Source organism: Zonotrichia leucophrys, chromosome 3, assembly GCF_028769735.1.
Source record: "Zonotrichia leucophrys gambelii isolate GWCS_2022_RI chromosome 3, RI_Zleu_2.0, whole genome shotgun sequence".
Lineage (NCBI taxonomy): Eukaryota > Metazoa > Chordata > Aves > Passeriformes > Passerellidae > Zonotrichia > Zonotrichia leucophrys.
The window spans coordinates 110034534-110050698 of record NC_088172.1 but is presented as its reverse complement, the minus strand read 5'-3'; the positions used below and the strand labels follow the sequence as shown (position 1 = coordinate 110050698).

Here is a 16165-nt window from a genome sequence, read left to right as displayed (position 1 = left end):
AGGAAATCAATGACCTAAGAGGATTCATTCCCATGACCTCCCTCAGAGCTCTTCCAAAGACCTTTCCCTAGAGCACTGACTTGAGGTCAACAGTTGCCAATTCAAACCAAATAAATCACCAGTGAAACTGGGGAGAGTGAGATAAAATTGCTTTTGGAATTGCTGAAAACCTGAAATTGTGGGAAATCTCTCTACTGCTGTGGGAATAGAATCTCCTTCCTTTCCAAGGGAAAGTCCCCATTCCCCCAGCAATGATTTTGTTTCCCTCCTCCACCATCAAGGCACCATTCCAGTCTCTCCTGTACTTAGGAAACTTCAGTTCTACTTCCCACAAGTTCTGGCCTCCTATACTCACCTGAAGGTTTTTATTCTCTTTCCAGCGTTGCGGTTTAACGAAGTCTGGTTTTCAGTTGGGGCACGGTCCACAGGCTGCGGGGGTGGTTCCCTGTGGGGACCCAGCGGAGCCAATCAGCTGGCTAGTTTTGAAGATTGACACCCGGTTCAACCACTTAAAAGAGTTGAACACGCCTCCATGAAGACACATATAAAAACGAACAAAGGCTTGGAAAGCTCTTTTGGCTTCTGGCCTTTGAATGGGAAACTGGCCAGACTGGGCAGGCCTTGTGTGGGGCTGGCCCTGTGTGGCCAGGCCGGCTTGACCTACATCAGGACATGGCGTGGCTGTGATTCTGCCCTCTGAGGGGTGGTGAGCAGCTGCTGAGATTTCTGCCCTCTGAGGGGTGGTGAGCAGGCTGAGGTTTCTGCCCTCTGAGGGGTGGTGAGCAGCTGCTGAGCCCCTCATCATGGAGCCCACCAGGCCCTGTCCTGATGGGGCAGCTCAGGCCCCTTTCCCAGCAGGGCTGGGCCTCTTTCCCGGCAGTGAAAAACACCAATCACTTGTTTTTAAAATTTTAAAATTTCAATAGTAATAAAATGGTTATAAAAATAGTAATATAATCAGAGTAATAATAATTTGGACAATTTGGATTAGGACAATATGAGACAATAGAAACAAAGGGTTACGGATATCCAGGTACCTTTTTCTGGGCAATATAAGCCCGAAAAAGGACACATGTTCACAGAGGATTGACCCTTAAAAACAACAGTCTGTTGCATATTCATGCACCTCATACATGATGCATAAATTCCATTCAAACACAGGATTTTCCATTCAAACACAGGATTCTGTCTGGTCAGTGTCAGCTTCTTCCTCTTAATCCTGACGGTGTCTTCAGGGCTGAGTGACGTGGGAAGAAATTTATTTCTTCTGATAAGGGGGCAATAAATTCTCTTTCTCTGAAAGATTTAGGTGTCCTGTGGCTGCTATCTCAGTGCGAGTCCTTTCTTTAAAAAAATATCTTACATAGCATAATTTCTATTTTAACATTATGCTATAATCTAAAACTATATTTAACACATTACTTAAGAAAATTAATACAGCATAACTTTCTAACATAACACTAATTTCTAATGTAATATTCATTTGAATATTTGCGAAAAGCCAACCTTAAATACACATTTTTCACACCGGCAGAGCCCCCAGGTCCTTTTTTTTCAGCAGCACTGCTAGGCCATGCATTCACATTCTCTGGAAAAATCCCTTCGCCCAGGATTTTTCTCCTGGGAAGCTGAGAAGCCTCAGAGGAAAGGGAAACAATTCTTATCTCATTTGCTTCTCCTGTGTTGTGTTCACATGTGGAATGTGTTTGGAGATCGTGTACCCAGAGGTGATCGTTTAATTGGATTCTGGTGAGTTGTTTTCACTCATTGGCCAATCAGTGACAAGCTGTGTCGGGACTGTGGAGAAAGTCACAAGTTTTCATTATTATCTTTTTAGCATTCTGTAAGTATCCTTTCTGTATTCTTTAGTATAGAATAGTTTAGTATTCTTTAATATAATATAGTTTCATAAAGTAATAGATTAGCCTTGTGAGAACATGGAGTCAGGTTCATCATTCCTTCCTTTGTCGGAGATCGGGGCAAATACCGTAGGCTATACAGGCACTGGGAGCAACCATGCAGCCGGGACCAGCACCGGCAGCCATCGGCACTGGGCATGGCCTTGAGGCCAGGAGCAGCCAGAGCCACATGGCCAGTGCTATCCTGGACTGGGAGCAGCCATGTGGACAGGACTGTGCAGCTGAAATCAGCACAACTAGGACAATGCTGCATGGCCATGGCTGCCTCAACATGGCTCCCCATGAACTTTTTTTAGCTGCTTGTCTTGGTTTGGAAAGACAGGTGCCTGCTAAGGAAGGCAGGAACTTCCCCTGAAATAGAGAAAATGAACCCCTTCCCCACTCCGAACTGCTATAAATTTTAAATTAAGGGTCTCTCAGGCAACAAAACTTATGGGAGCAGGAAATAATAGTTCTTCACTAGAGAAGAAAATAAAAGGATAAAATAAACAATGCAGTAAACTAAGACAACACTGACAGAGTCCGAACCCAACCTGACACTCTGTTGGTCAGGGTGTTGGCAGCAGTCCAATTGGAAATGTGGCTGCAGTCCTCCTTGGGTGTCAGGTAGGGTTCTGCTGGAGCAGAGATCCTGTAGAAAAGGCTGTAGTCTTCCTCTGAAAATCCCGTGGAAGAAGATGCAGCTGCTGTTCTTCTGGGAAATCCAGTGGAGAAGCTGTGCTGGTGTTCCAGAATCTCCAGATTATATCTGGGTAGGAATGTTTGGCTCCTCCTTCTAGGTGGAGCATCTCCCAATGGGATGCTGTAGTTCTTATCAGCCATGCAGTGTCATTCAATAGCTGTTATCAGCAGATGTCTCCTCCTGAGGGAGGAGTGATTGTGATCACTCAGAGAGAGATAAGGTAAACTGCCCACTTGACAAAGACAGCTGCCATACAGATGGTGATAGAATACATCTTGCCTTGCAATCTGGAACACTGCTTTTAGCCAACCATGCTGCAGGCAGAAGGACAAAACCACCAGCAGCAGCTTTTTTTGTTTTTGACATTTCACATGGGAGGGGATTGAGGAGATGTCTTAGTTTCTGGGCTGAAATTCTCTTGTGGGGCTATGGTGAAGATATAATTGCTATATCAGACTTTGTTTTTTCCCTGTAATTAATGGAATGCATTGGGGGATGTACCATTCTAGCTACAGCCATGAGCAGAAGCACCAGTGTGAAATAAGCAGATGTTGCAGTAGCTGTGATCCAATGAGAATCTTGAACAGAGAGAGATGAGAGAGATGAGAAGTTTTGCCCTAGGAATAAAAAAAGAAAACCTTTGTTTTCCCAGAGGTGGATGAAGAGAACTTTTGCTTTTATGCAAGAACAGCTCATCCTTAAAATATCACCCCAATAAGCTGACATAGCCCATGAAAGCAGCTGTGGGAGAGCTGCAAGGCATTGGGAGGGACTTTCACACTGCAAACAGATTTTCCTTTTCTGGGTGGCTGATTCACTGTGACATTGAGGCCATGAGAGAGCTGTTTCTTATGGAAAGCTCTCCATGGCATGGTAAGAGAGATTCCGCTCCCTAAGACAACTGAAGAAACACTATTTTAGAGGTGGTGAACTGACTGAAAGTCACAGGTTTTGTCTCGTTACAGTGTCAGTGGGAAAGAAAAGAAGGTGTGGGGGGATGAGAAGTGTTCAGAAGATTTCTTCTGATTTCCTAATATTATTTCATTATATTCTGTGGATACATTTTTCTTTATTCTCTTTAAAGTTTTAGCAGCAGAAAATGAGTAAATAATTCTAGTGGGTGCATGGGCATTTGGCCAGCAGTAGACCCACTGCACCCAGCCATCTCTGATGGCCACATATTCCACCTGGATTCTTCCAACACTTTGTCTTTTCAGAGACTCTGTGGTGCAGGGCTTTGAGCTGGGACCCTGAATGGGCAAGATTCCAGAAAGGGGCCGTGCATTCAGCTTCCTGAGAAAGATCTTGGTTTTGAGGCAGCAGCAAAGGCAAGAGGAATGGCTGTGTGCAGATGGCCTTGGGGCCAGGCAATGCTGCAGTGGCCCAAGCACGCTGGGTTTATAGCAGTGCTGGTGGGTGGGACAGGCCCCAGGTGCTGCTGGCACAAGTGGCCTGGGCCAAGGCGGGAGTGCCCCATGGCTGTGGGGGTGCTGGGGCTGGCCCTGCTCCCTCCCTGCTGCAGGGCCAGAGGCTGAGGGGCCTCCTGGGGCTGTTGCAATCAATGGCACCGTTGTCCCCATGCAACACCTCTTGTGACACCCGCGGCACAGTGGCACCGGGCTGGCATGGGGTGGAAAAGATCTGCACTGCAGGGGTGAGGGGAGCTTGTGGTGACAGCTGCAGGGTCAGTGCCAGGAGAGGTGAGCACAGGGGAGGAAGGGCCATGGCAGGCAAGGATGATCTGAACATCCCTCACCAAAATGTCCACTTCTGGAAAGCAATGGCAGCGGAAGCCTTTGGGGGGTTACTGTCTTCTCTAAAGTCATAATTGTGACCACCAGGGGAAATGGCTCAATTAGCACTAGGGAAAGTTTAGACTGGATATTAGGAACAATTTCTTGGAAGAAAGTGAGGTCAAACATTGGATCAGGCTGCCCAGGGCACTGAAGGAGTAACCATCGCTGATAGAATTTCACAGCCTATTAGATGTGGCCCTTGGGGACATGTGTTAGTGCTGGGGGAACAGTGGGACCCAATGATCTCAAAGGGCTTTCCAAATATTAGTAATAAAATAACCCATTATAATACATTACATTTCATCAAAAACATTATAATACAAACTTTAGTAATAAATTCTCTGAGTCTATGACTCTTGAACTCTTGAGAAGGAAAGTCTTCACTGCAACAGGCAGGGACATAAGATGCTCCCTGGGCATGTGGGCATGGACACACACAGATATTGAGCCAATCAAATCCTAATGCCTGAGGTTTGCTTTGCAGACATCGACGAGTCACTGCTTTTGATGGAGCAGTGTTGTCACCCTAGACTGCCTGAGATGAGCAGAGAAAAGACAACACACTTATTACCTGTGTGTAAAATTTTGGACATTTTCTGGCCATGCTCAATTTGGAGCAATTTCACAGGTCACCCTAACCCATGAGCTACAGGAGCTACATGACCTCGTCCTCCTCCTCCTGCCTGGTGGCATGGGGTGTGGAGCAGCACAGCCACAGCAGGGAAGGCTGTGTCACATGAACAGGACAAGGATGAGCAGCAGGGACAGCTCCTGTGGAAGACCAAGGCCATGGCCACTGAAGGGACACAGCGCCCAGCACAGCTCTGCACATGGAGCTGAGGCTGCCAGGGACAAGGGACACCCATAATCAGCAGGATCAAGATAAGGATCCTGCTCCCTAGAGGGAGCATCTGCAGGGCAGCCCCAGCACAGGCAGCCCAGCCAGGCTGGCCCAGCAGGCAGTGCCAGGCTCAGCATCCCCAAAGCACGGCCAGGCAGGAGCATCCCCAGGGACACAGGTGCTGCTCAGCCCCAGCTCCATGCCCAGGGCCTTCTGCTGCCACCAAGGCAGTGGCAGCCCCAGGGGCAGCAGGCACAGCAGCCCTGCAGCAGCAGCAGGACACACAGACATGGCCCAGCCCTGCAATGCCAAAGTGCTCGTCTTTATTCAAGGCGGGAAAAGCAGCCCCTGCCCCAAAGACACTGGAGCTGGCACCACAGGGCTCCAGCCCAGCAGCAGCCAGCAGGAGCAGCTGCCACTGCTGCTGCCAGCCCAGCTGGGCACGGCACAGCCACCGAGGCCAGGGGACATCAGCACATGGGGACATCAGCACATGGGGACATCAGCAGGTGGGGACATCAGCCAGAAGCGAGGGCCATGTCCTGCTTGGGGATTTCAGGGTCTCAGCCCCAGACACTGTAAGAAGAAAAGAGACAAGCACATCAGCTGGTGTACCTTTCCCTGCCACTGTCTCCCCTGCCCTGCAATGCCCAGGGTGAGGTGCAGCAGAGTCAGGCTCAGGGCAGGTGAGGTGCAGTCCTTAGTGCAGCCAGGTTGGGCCTGGGCTATCTCAGTGCTGGCAGCCCTGGCTCCAGGGCTGTGCAGATGCCACCACACCTGGATCATGTCCTCAGTGCTGCCCAAGGACAGAGAATATTTCAGTCCTTGGTGGCTTTGGTGAGTGGGGAGGCCCTGGCTGATCTGGGGCTGCTGCAACTCTACTCTCAGGACAGCTCCAAACCCCCAAAGAAAAGACTTTTCCCGTCCCTTATGGGCATCTCTCCCACAAGGAATAGATAAAGCGATTATGTAGCAGACATTCACAGGAAATACATTTGCTACATATTTCATTGTGGACAAAAGCGGGAACTCTGTGCTCAGGCAGGATTCCAGACCTTATCTCTTGCAGCACACACTATACAGTGTGCATCTTCCAATGGGTCTTGCAGGGAAGTTGCATCTCCCATAAGTGCAGAATCCCCCTCTTTTCCTGCATCCAGCTGCATTTTGGGTTTCCATGGGGAAAGAAACATACAGAACAGTTAAAGCGGTCATCTGTAAGATCAGTGTGTGGTTGCAAAAAGCTGGTGGTGTTTGTGCATTTCTGGCCAGTGGATGATTCAGCTCCAACCTCCCCACAGCAAAGATCACACACAGGGCAGAAGAACATTCAGAGACAGCCAAAGACGAACAGGTGGGTTCGGTGTGGAATTCTGAAACTAAACTCCTTCCTAACCCACCAAAGAAACAAATATTCTATTTCCATGGGCTCTTTCCACCCCAAGTCTGTGTCCTATAGAACTATCACTGGAGAAACACCTTTCTCCTCAATCTCCCCTTACCTTTGCATCACTCCCACTAAAGTGATCACTTCCCAGGACATGGAAAACCCCAGTAATGGAGGATCACACCTCTCCCCATCTCCCCACTTTGCCTCTCACCTGAAGCCCCCCCTCTCACCAACAGGAGGATCAGGGGGAAGAGTAGGAACAGGATCTTCATGGCTGCTGCTCCTCCTGGGTCTTCACAGAGCTGCAGAGGGGACACCAAGGCAATGGGGACAGGCAGGACCCCAGGTGGGGCAGGAGCCTGAGCTCTGTGGTTCACCAAACTGCAAAGGTGCTGCCTCTAGGTACAGTGGATGATGTTTCTTCTACTTTCCTCTTAAAAACAATTCTTAGGTTTGTGCCACTCTGACAACCTCAGGAGCATTTAATGATGTTTCAGTCTCTGGGAAATCCATTACCTCATCTGATCCTTTTCCAGGAGACCCCACAGTCACCTACCTGATGAAGGTCTGGGTGCTCAGGCAGCCACAAACCCAACAAGAATCGCTGTGTCCAGTGGCCCTCGGGTTCAAGGAGCACTCTTTTGGCCAAAACACTCTGATTTTATATTGTTGCAAGCCATGGGGACATTCCCTGATTTTTGCTGACACATCTTCCCTCGGCCAACCAGAAAGCCACCCATCCATGTGGGGATGCTGGGGCTTCTCCTTTTCCCTCTCTGATGCAACAGCCGAGGCTGAGGGACCTCCTGGGGCTGTTGCAATCAATGGCACCGTTGTCCCCATGCAACACCTCTTGTGACACCTGCGGCACAGCGGCACCGGGCTGTGGTGGCATGGCATGAACTACCTGGGATGGACAAAACAGGCTGGTGGGTGCAGGCAGAAGTAGGCAGGGCGGCTTCACTTCCCTCTTCTGTGAGGGAAGTGAAGCCCTGGCACAGGTTGCCCAAAGGTTGCTGCCTCATCCCTGGAAGTGTCCAAGGCCAGGTTGGACAGGGCTTGGAGCAACCTGGGATAGTGGAAGGTGTCCCTGATCATGGTGGGGATTGGAACTGGATAACCTTATAAGCCCCTTTTTCCCCAAACCATTCTGAGATTCTCTGATAAAATATCTGTCTCTTCCTGTCCTGTCAGTTTGCTTAGGGAGCTGGTGCTGTGTGACACACAGAAACATTCAAAAAATGTTGGTTTCCTTCTTTTTTAGCATCACAAGAACAGCTTCATCCTTGCCAAGGTGACTTGCATTCCACCTGCCAGGAAGTGATAAGCCTGAGGATGCCTTTCTGATATCTATTCAAATAGTCAAGCAGTGCAAAGAGGAAATCTGCTCAGGGGAGACCACACTTTACCTCATTCTGTCTGAATCCACTCACTGCTTCTGAAACTGCCCTACTTGGTACAAAATTTAAAATTGTCGTTCAACTAGCAGCAAAATGCTATATAAAACTACAGCAAAATGCTGTATAAAAATGGGTAATCTATGGGAGATTGGTGAAGGAAGGTGCATAGGGCCATATCGGGCCTTAGAGGTGTGGATTTGATCAGGAGAGGTTTTGGATTTATAGGAATTCTGTGGTATTTCAGAAAGATAAAGATCAAGGTGCTCATGGAGGAAAGATCATGAGAGAGAAAGAGGCAATATATCCATGGCTGCTTCCTGGCCATGTCCTACATCCATCTTATTACCTGTCCTACATTCCTAGTGAACTTTATTTGTAACTTTTTTTGTACAAACAGTCTGTGCTGTGTCTCCAGGGTGCTGGTCCATTGCTCAGAGACACCAAAGCTCCTGGAGCTGGATCCTGGAGAGGAGAATGGAAATTGAGATTGGATACATCAGGGACACAGGGGCTGGTGTCATCTCTCAGAGAGATGCATGGAATCATGGAATGGTTTGGGTCGGAAGGAACTTCAGAATTCATCTCATTGCAACCTCTGCCATGGGCAGGGGCACCTTCCACTATCCCAGGATGCTCCAAGCCCCATCCATCCTGGCCTTGATGCAGGATGGGGACATTCCTTGAGCATCAATCTGTAGAAGTAGGACTGGGCGTCCATTGCTGAGTCCTTGGAATATCTTTGCTCCTGGAGGTTTGGAGCCAGACTCAAGACCAGCCCAGAGCCAGCACAGCCAGGGATTGCTGCTTATGGTGTGGAAATGGCTTCTGTAATCCCCACTGCAGGGAGGCCATGGCTGGGGCCAGCCCTGCCTTGGGAAGCTGCTCTGACCTGGGAATCTTGTGCTCGACCCCATCAGAGCTTCAGCTTGGCCTTGCTGATCCAGACCCAGACTTGGACCCACAGCTGGCACCCTGATCTGACCTTCTCTGTCCCCACAGCAATGCCCAATACCCCAGGAGAGGCTGCTCCCACCCCTGGCTGCCCTGCTCCATGGAGGGGAACACTGGGTGTCCCCAGCATCCCCATGGTCGCTCACGGCAGTTCAGGGCCCATGAGGCAGTGTTGCCTCATGGCAGTGCAGGGCCCACCCCCATGGCCCCCATGAGCTGAGCATCCTGGATCTGCACACCAGCCATCCACAATGACCCACCTGAGCTCCTAACTGAGCCCCCAGGCCTTGAAACCCTCCCAGCACTGACCCCAAACTCAATTCCAAGCTCCTGAGAAGCCCCATGGCACAGCCATCAGTCCCTATTTCCTTTGGAGCAGAATGACTTCTCCCACTCCCCAGATACACCTGGACCCCACAACACCCCCTGGTACCCCAAAGCTGGGGCTGGACCCAAGGACACCAGGCCAGTGTGTGTCCCATGGAACAGGCCCACAAGGACTCTGACCCAGCCTGGGAGCTGAGTGTTCAACCAACAAGACCCCTCTGAAATTAGGGTGGTCACAGCCACCCCTCTGCCCTCTGTGAGAGGTGCTGGGGCCCCCTTGCTGAGCCACAAGGCTGGCATTGGGGTCCCTGTGAGTGTCACCTGTGTCCCCTCTCCCACCCTGTGTGGAGATGCTGGTGTGGATGAGGCTACCAAGGAGAGAGGGAGGATGGTGGGACAGTGTTTGTGTGTCCATGTCTGTCAGAAATTCACCCCATCCCCTCTGCCCTTCCCTACACACAGAGGAAAGAGATGCACACCCAGGATACACATCTTGGCAGTGGCAATGACCACCACCTTGTATTGGGGACACTGGGGGATGGGATTCCCATGGGATCCAGGTCTGGCTGTGCTTGGTGCCTCCGGGCAGCATCATCCCAACAGGCTGGTGTCCTGCTCGGGGATCCAGGAGCCCATCAGGGATACCAGCGCCTGTAGGATGGAAAGGTCTGGCAGTGCCTGTCCCACCAGGGCAGCAGCGAGGCTTAGCAGTGCCCTGTACTCTCGGGCTGCAGAATCCCTTTTTTATTCCCCAACAGCCTCACCCCAAACCCCGACAGCAGCAGCAGCCCTGAACTCACATCCGACAGCAGAATTCCCGCTCGGAGCAGAGGCCGATGCGGCCGATCCCCGGCGGGCAGGAGCGGTGGGAGCAGAATCCCCCGCGGCGCTCGCACTCCTGGGCTGATGCTCCAACCGGGGACAGCCCTGCAGGGCACGGAGAGAGGAGATGTCACAGCCATCTTTTATGAAAAATCTTTTCCTTAGGATTTTTCCTCCTGAGAAGCTGGGAGGCCTCAGGAGCAAAATGTGAACATTGATTATCTGCTGCTGTGGAATGCAACTGGTGCATCTGTAATTGGTCTCATGTGGTTGTTTCTAATTAATGGCCAATCACAGTGAGCTGGCTCGGACTCTGTGTCCAAGCCACAAGCCTTTGTTTTCATTCTTTCTTTTTCTATTCTTAGCCAGCCTTCTGATGAAATCCTTTCTTCTATTCTTTTAGTATAGTTTTAATATAATATATATCATAAAATAATAAATCAAGCCTTCTGAACCTTCTGAAACATGGAGTCAGATCTGCATCTCTTCCCTCATCCTAAGACCCCTGTGAACACGGTCACAAGGAGACTTTCAGCTGAGATGCTGAGCACTGCCCCGGTCCCTGCATGGCCAGAGTTAGCCCAGCCCTGCTTGTCCCCTGCCACAGCTGCTGAGCAGGTGCCTGCAGCACAAATCCAGGTGAGTTTGTGGCATTTGGATGGGAGACAGTCACTACACCCCTAAGCAGACTCTGGGAGAGGTCTCCATTGTGCCTGCTGCCTTCTTCCTGGAGCAAGGAAGAACTCCAAGGGTAGAAGCAGGATTTCCCTTCCTCCCTTCTCCTCTCCAGCAGAGCTGCTGTGCCCAGTACTGCTGACTCATAAATGCAAGGGTCAGGAGGCATGGAGAGGGGTCAAATCCCAGGTTTGGAAGGATGAGAGCTTTAATACAATGCCCCAGCTCTGGTCTCAACAGCACAACCTGCACCTGGAGTCCTTCCTTAAAGATGTGAGGTCAGAGGGTCTCCAGCAGGGATGGCACAGCCACCAGGAGAACTGACACCTGACTCATCAGTTCCGGTGACAAATCCTCCCTAAAAAACACGACAGAGGACAAACCCTCCACATTTCTTACCTGTCACTCCCTGGAGCACCAGGAGGAGCAGAGCCCAAAGGACGGGCAGGATCCGCATGCCTGGGAGTTGCCAGCAGAGTCGCAGTTCTGTGGGGAAGAGGAAGGAGGCAGAGGTGAGTGGGAGGGTCCCTTCCTGCAGGTCGTGCAGGGGACAGAACCAAGCAGGGGGGATGTGACCAGTCACTGGTGGGAGGATGCACTCAGCAGCCTGGGATTCGGAGCTTCCTGGCACCAGCAGCAGCAGTTTGGTCCCTCCACGTGTCACAATATCCCTTGGGATGGCTGAGTCCTCCAAATGTCCAGCCCCAAAGCTCCTTTTTCTGTTCCTTGCCCTGACAGAGAAAAACAAGCAGAGCTTTCCTCATCTGACACCTGAGAAGGATTCCCAGGCCTCCAGCCCAGGATCTTGTGTCATCCTGGCTTGCATAAGCACTTCTCAGTGCTGTGGTTTGCTGGACAGCTCTGGGGACACACACACAGAGCATCCCTGTTCGTTGGGCCTTGGCAAACACTCAGCTTTCACCACACAAAGGAGCTCTGTCCTCCTCCCACCGCGGGAAGCGAGCTCTCTATGCTTCACTTGAAAATAACTGAGAAGACGCCACTTGGGATGACATCCACAGCCCTAGGAAGGACAAGCTTTAATTGTGGCTTTGTTTGGTGGAGTTTGCTGTGTGTAACCCTTTGCTGTTTGATGGAACATCTTCATAAATGTGTTCAGCCTTGCTGCAGTTTCATCAAGTGCTACTGTTGGGGTCTCTAGCTGGTCAGAGTGACCCTGAGAAAAGTTAAAAAGCTTTTTTCCCAGCAGGGTGCTTGAAGAAAGAGTCAGGGCTCTTCATTTCTTGGTCTCAAGGTTGTTTATTGTATCTTATCTATAAAATTCTTCCTCCTGTCCAGCTTAGGTCCGCTCAGCAAGACAGTCAGAGGCACTCTGCCTGCCTTGGTGTTATCTTTTTATACTAAAAACTATGTATACAATGTTTACAATTACTTCCCAATACCTATCACCTATGTTAGACAGTGAGCTTCTACTCCAAACCAATCTGTAAGTGCCAACATCACAGCAGAAGATGGAGGCTGAGAAGAAGAAGGAGAAAGGCTGGACACGCCCAGATTCCTCCATCTTGCCCCCCTGAACCCCCATATCAAAAACCCTAAAATCTACTTTTTCACCTTGTGATAAATTCACGGTCATTCTGCTTAATTTGTCGTGGCTTGCAGATCTTCATCTAAGGTTGGTAATTTGCTCCATGGGTCATAATCAAAACCACAGGCATTTTGGGCTCTGTGCCAGGGTCTCTGAGCCTCCTGGCAGGGGTCTTGGCTGCTCAGGACAGCCAGAGGGATGTCCTGGGTCCTGACATGTTATGTGTGTGGGGGATGGATGTTAAAAACACACTCATGAGCGCTCACATGAATCATGGAATCACGCAATGATTTAGTTTGGAAGGGACCAGGAGGCTCCAGCCACCTGCCATGGGCAGGCACACCTTCCAATAGGTGCTCCAAGCCCCTTCCAACCTGTCTTTGAACACTTCCAGGGATGGGGCTGTCACCACATTTCTCTTCACAGAGAAAAGCAAAGCACAACATCCCAAAAATATTCTGAGATTCATATTGTCTGATCCTTGGAGAAAAAGAAAATCCTTATCTCATTTGCTGCACCTGAGTTGTTCACAAGGGAAATACATGTTAGAAAATTGTTTATCTAAAAAAAATTGGTAATTAAATTCTAGTGTGAGTGTTTTAATTCACTAACCAATTAAATCCAAGTATGTGGGTGTCGGGACTGTCAGCTGACAGTCATGAGATACTGTGCAGTTGAGTGCAGTTAAATACTTAACAAATTCAATTTAAATATAATGTAATATAGTATAAAATCAAATCAAATAAATAATATGAAATATAATATAATATAATATAATATAATATAATATAATATAATATAATATAATATAATATAATAATAATTAATTAACCTTCTAATAAAATAGAGTTCTCCTCATCATTCCTTCCTTCATTGGAAATACCTAATTTCTGATATGGGGCAGCCACAGATCCTCTGGGCAATACATGAATATGCCTTTGATCCAAACAACTCATCATATTTCATTGTTCTGTCACTCCCCAGTGAGGGACATTGTACAAACTATTTGCAGATCTGTACCCAGAGGGATCACTACTATTCTGCCCTGGTACTCAGAGCACTCAGGGCAGCTTCTTAGTTCCTTCACCACTGAAGGAAATCCTGATCCTACAGTTGCAGCCAGAAAAAGGGAAAAGGCCATGCCCAAATTCTTTTTTTAATATCTGCTGAGCTGTCTTGGCATCAAAACCCCAGGAGAGAAGGGAGTGGGAGCAGCTATGTCCAGCAGTCAGGTTCCTTACAGGGCTTCATTAAGGGAGTAATTAACTGCATCTCTGTGCTGTTGCTCTTTAGCACAGGCATCAGCTTAATCCCTGGAAGTGTCCAAGGCCAGGCTGGACAGGGCTTGGAGAAATTTGGGATAGTGGAAACTGTCCCTGATCATGGTGGGTGGGTTGGTTATATATTATTTTAAGGTCCCTTCCATTTTATGATTCTCTGATTCTGTGAGTTTGAATGTGTACAGTGCTGGGGAGATGGGATTGGGATAAGAAGCAGGGAGGAGGAGATGTGCAGCATGGATCCTAGGGGGCTTCAGCCTGTTTCACCCTAAACTGGCTCTTGAAGCCATTGCCCATCCATAAAGGCAAGGACAGCTCTTTGTGGTGGTGAGTTAAAGCATGATGAGCCTGGATTCTGCATGATGGTGGCTATAGGCAGATGAATCTAAAATTACAGGGGCTGAACTCTCCCTGCAAAGTCCTCAGTCCCTGAGCAAAAATCTTGTGCCATTCCAGTTTGTGAAACATTCCCCTAGTGTGGATTGTGCAAAAATCTCTTAGGACATCAACTGTAAATTGCTGGTTTGGCTCCACTTGGCAACTTCCTGAGGTTTCCATCCAGGGAGATCCCTTGGAGGAGGCTGTTGGCCCAGCTTCCTGCCCTGCACAAGGCTGTGATTTCAACAGTGCCAGAGGCATTTGCAGAAATACCTGCTTTGAACAGACCCACAGACTGAGGGAGCTGGGCCTGTTCAGTCTGGAGAATACTGAGAGGGGTTCTCAACAATCCATATAAACATCTCCAAGGGGTGTCAGAGGATGGTGACTGACTCTTCAGTGGTGCCCAGCCACAGGATGAGCAGCAATGGCCATAAACTGAAACACAAGAAATTCCACATCTACTTAAGGAGGAACTTCTTTATGTTGAGGGTGGCAGAGCAATGAACAGCTGCCCAGAGAGGGTGTGGAGTTTCCTCTTTGGAGACATTCCAAACACACCTGGATGTGTTCCTGTGTCACCTGCTCCAGGTGACCCTGCTTGGCTGAGGGGTTGGACTGGATGATCTCCAAAGGTGCCTTCCAACTCTAAAAATTCTGTGATTCAGTGGTTCTGTGAAGGGTGGGCAAATGCTTTGCAACAAATGGGCTGCTCAGGGCTTCCAGTCAGTCCTTTGCACTTAGGTTGGTTGCTTCCCTTAAAAACTCAGCCACTACTGCTCCTCCCTTCACAGAATGGTTTGGATTGGAAGGGATCTTAAAAATCATCTCATTCCAACTCCCTGCCATGGGCAGGGACACTTTCCACTATCCCAGGTTGTTCCAAGACACATCCAACCTGGCCTTGGTCACTTCCAGGGATGGGGCAGCCACAGCCTCTCTGGGCAACAAGGATTTCTTGCCAGAACAAGAATGCTCCTGACTATGCAGAGACAGGACCTCTCTGAGCAGCCTGGATCTTCTGGGTTTTCTGTTGTGGTCCAGGGCAGTTCAGGCTGAATCTCTTGGAGGAGAAGTGATCAGAGGCACAGTGGGGTTGGCCTCTCACACGTTTCTATAATTGCCTCAAGCAATGTCACAGGTCTAACTGTGATCTCCTGATCTGCAACTGCAGCCAATATAAATTTTGCAGATTCACTCCAAATTTATGGCAGACAGAAATGGCCAGGGTAAAATCAGACCTCAGATTACCAATTTGTCCTGCTCAGTGTGACTTTAGTTCCCATAATAAAACAATATGCTGTTCCCAGTTCTGAAAGCTCTGGATCAGAAGGTGGGAACCCAAAATTTTCAGAGCAGAGGTGTTGTGAAGTGTCACACTGGAGAAGACTTTTGTGCTCTCAGTGGAAATGGTGACTGATCTCAGTCATGACAGAGAATTCCCTAGCAGGCATGTGTGGAGAACTTGCCAGCACTCACTCAATCAGCAGCCCAAGAGGGGTAAATATTTTGGTGAACTACACATTCCTGGCAGGTTTAAATTAATGTCAGAACTCTTGTTTAAAATTTATTTGTGAACCACACATTCCTGCCAGGTTTAGATTAATTTCAGAATTCTTGTTTAAAATTCTTAATGGAAATAAGACATGGGGAATGAATTACTTTTGGAAATGAATGACAACACCACACAGAGCAGCCATGCAACCTCCCCACATTTTGTTTTTATTGAAAGGAGAGTGACAAATCCTTGGTGGCTGCTGCAACAATTCCTTGAATCCAACTATGGCAAAAGCAATCACTCCTGGGGATTCTCCACAGTTAGCCACACTACAACCTACAGAAAGGAAAGGATCTTCAGAATTATGATTATCAGGAAAATCCTGCTGCTTGAGATTCAAATGATGATTTGGGAAGTTATCTTTAGCCCAGACAAATCCTAAACTTACCACTTACAGCAGCTGTACCCAGAACGACAGGAGCCCAGGTAATCATTGCCATGAGGGCATTTCCCCCTGTGGCAGAAGGTCCCGCGATAGCCACACTCCATGTAAGGCCTCCTGGGTCTTGCCAAGCTTCTACCTTAAAAAAACACAAATAAACAAAGATGGGAGACATTTTATTTCCAGCAGGGATTTGCATTTTGCTTAATCCCTGT

At 48.9% G+C, this 16165-nt stretch overlaps 1 protein-coding gene and 1 long non-coding RNA gene across 2 annotated transcripts; both read right to left on the bottom strand.

Annotated features, from left to right (window-relative positions):
* Positions 1 to 5539: 5539 nt before the first annotated feature.
* Positions 5540 to 9937, bottom strand: LOC135446238 (uncharacterized). Its single transcript, XR_010439708.1, has 2 exons — positions 6294 to 9937; positions 5540 to 5814 (listed from the first exon to the last, which is right to left on the bottom strand). It is a non-coding gene; the product is annotated as an uncharacterized LOC135446238 (long non-coding RNA).
* Positions 9938 to 10102: 165 nt separating this feature from the next.
* Positions 10103 to 11661, bottom strand: LOC135446237 (gallinacin-5-like). Its single transcript, XM_064709934.1, has 2 exons — positions 11203 to 11661; positions 10103 to 10233 (listed from the first exon to the last, which is right to left on the bottom strand). Exons 1-2 carry the CDS (start codon positions 11258 to 11260, stop codon positions 10103 to 10105), a joined length of 189 nt encoding a protein of 62 aa, XP_064566004.1. The 5' UTR covers positions 11261 to 11661.
* Positions 11662 to 16165: the final 4504 nt, after the last annotated feature.